The following is a 2,405-nucleotide window of genomic DNA, read 5'->3' as shown; positions in this document are numbered from 1 at the left end:
GCTGTGTGGACACCATCAGTCCAACGGCGTTAACGGAACACAATCGTCTCCATGACCTGAGACCGGAAGAACTAGATGGCGCCCACCAACTATACCAACTGCTCTGAAAGGAGGACCTAGAGAGAATGGGGCAAAATGGGGAACAAAACTCAAAATGATAAAAGACATAGATGGAGACTGGTAGAACCCCAAGACTATGGCCCTCCGTCACCCTTCAGGTCGGGGACTGAACTCACACCTGTGGCTCAGTTCTCAGGATAAAAGGGAGACTCTCACAGCTGGGAAGAATCAATCATTTCAGATCAAAAGGACAGCGGTGACCCAGTAACAAAGTTCAGAAGGGACAGAGTTGACAGAGGAATGGGAACAGGAACTACAGTGAGGAAGTGGGGGCTGTGACCATGCATTGTGGGAATTACAATTAATGACCTAAACGAAATATCTCTGAGTTGCTGAAAGGATTACTGATGATCTGCTCTGGGGACCTTCACCCAGTGCCCATGACAAGTCTGATAAAGCACGCAGCCGGGGGCGCTCACCATCTCCACCACCTCCACCTCGGCGCTGATGCGCAGGTGGTACAGGAACATCTGCAGGTCCTTCTTCATCTGGATGCTGTTGTCGTCCACCTGGGCCACTGTGAAGATCCGCATCCGGCACTTCCTCCACACCTGGTGGACAGAACCACAGCTGCTCTCTCCCCGCCGGGCCAGTGCCCACCGCCCTGCCCTGAACCGGCTCCCCTCTGCTTCCCACTCTTCTGTCCCTACCACACCCCCATGTAACAGGTGTGCCGTTCATGTGACAGATCCCCTCAGCATGATGTAGACTCCTGTGTGACGGATGTCCCATGTCAGGAGACACCCTGGGTCAGGACTACCTGTATGACAGACCATGTGACCAGTGACCTGTGTGACAAATCCCCATGTGACAGATACTACCATGTGACAGACACCGTGTGACAGATGTTCTGTGTCATAGATGTCCCCATGTGACAGAGCGCCCCCATGAGAAGTCCCATGTGACAGAGAGCCTCCTTTTGAGACACCCCATGTGACAAATGCTCTGTATGACAGACGCCCCCCTGTGAGAGGCCTTGTGTGACAGACCCTCCCCCCCGGGACAGAGGCCCCCCACCTTGTGTTGACGCAGCAGGAAAGGCAGCAGCATGAGCATGCCCCCGTCGTGCACGACCCACCACACGTCGATGTTGCCGTTACTGAAGCGTTCCTGGTTCTGAGGGAAAAGATCCACATTCTTGGCCACCAGCAGGGCCTGCTGCGCCGCCGTGGTGTCCCGGACAGTGTCTGTGGACAGACGTGGTACAGTGTGGAGGATGTGCGGGAGCCTACAGATCCCACCCTGGACAGATGCTAAGGGGTCTCCCACACCACCAGCTCACCATCCCCCCAACCACCTGAATCTCCAATCCCACACATCTGGACAGTCCCAGGGTCACACCCACCGACAAAGTTCTTCCAGGAGGAGGGGTTGTCAGCCTGCCTCCAGGCATCAGGCCAGGCCATCAGCACTGTGTTGTGCTTCATGCCCCCAAGCCCGGCGGACTGGATCAGGTGGGACGTGCCATCCCGAAGGTTGGAGGACACCACCAACTGGCAGAAACCCTTGGTCTTCTCCACAGCCATCAGGGACCGGATGTTCTGGGGGAGAAAGCAGGGAGGGCAGCTTGGGTCATCAAATGTACATCTTAGGAGACTTAATGCTGTTAAGATGCCATCTACAAATTCAAAACAACCCCCATCCAAACTCCACCAGTCTTCTGTGCAGAGATGGAAAAGGTAATTCTCTAGCTCATTTCAAGTATAAGGGGCCCCAAACAGACAAAACAATCGACCAAAAACAAAGTCGGAGGCTTTCAAAAGTTACAGTAATCGGGTCATCAGCAGCATAGTGTCGTCCAGATGTAAATTCTTATCTTCAGTGCAAGTGATTTTTGATAAGGGGGCCAAATGCATCCACTGGGGAAAGAATACTCTTCTTCAACCAATGGAGCTAAGACAACTAGATCGCCACAAAACAAGAAAGCTGGCTGCCTACCTCACACCATTACAAAAAGGAACTCAAAACGAACCAGTGGTCTAACAAAGTGCAACACCCTAGAATTCCTAGGGGACAACAGGGGTAAAGGGTTATGACTGGGACAAACAAGGGCTTCTTAGCTATGGCACCAAACGTATAGCAGCGAAGACAAACAAAGAAAAGCCAGTTGTCATCAAAATGAAAAGCTGTTTGCAAGGGACATTATAAAGAGGCATATTACCTACAGAAAGAGAGAAGGTACTCGGATGGACATCAACTATTTGTTAGGGTTCAACAACCAGAATATATAAAGAACTTCTACAACTTAACAACAAAAAGACTCAAGCAAAAAAAAAAAAAAAAAA

General features: G+C 51.4%; 1 protein-coding gene across 1 annotated transcript in view; it reads right to left on the bottom strand.

Annotated features, from left to right (window-relative positions):
• Window positions 1-461: 461 nt before the first annotated feature.
• The window catches only part of SLC12A7 (solute carrier family 12 (potassium/chloride transporter), member 7), a 58,961-nt gene continuing 57,017 nt past the window's right edge, over window positions 462-2,405 (bottom strand). The window contains exons 18-20 of the mRNA XM_006876901.1: window positions 1,466-1,661; window positions 1,138-1,307; window positions 462-671 (exon numbers count right to left, since the gene is read on the bottom strand). Coding sequence (XP_006876963.1) covers window positions 462-671; window positions 1,138-1,307; window positions 1,466-1,661 — 576 coding nt within the window. The remainder of the gene's footprint in view (window positions 672-1,137; window positions 1,308-1,465; window positions 1,662-2,405) is intronic.

Source organism: Chrysochloris asiatica, unplaced genomic scaffold (genome assembly GCF_000296735.1).
Source record: "Chrysochloris asiatica unplaced genomic scaffold, ChrAsi1.0 scaffold00424, whole genome shotgun sequence".
Classification (NCBI taxonomy): Eukaryota; Metazoa; Chordata; class Mammalia; order Afrosoricida; family Chrysochloridae; genus Chrysochloris; species Chrysochloris asiatica.
Note: the sequence above shows the minus strand (reverse complement) of the source record. Positions and strands in the feature narration are given on the sequence as shown.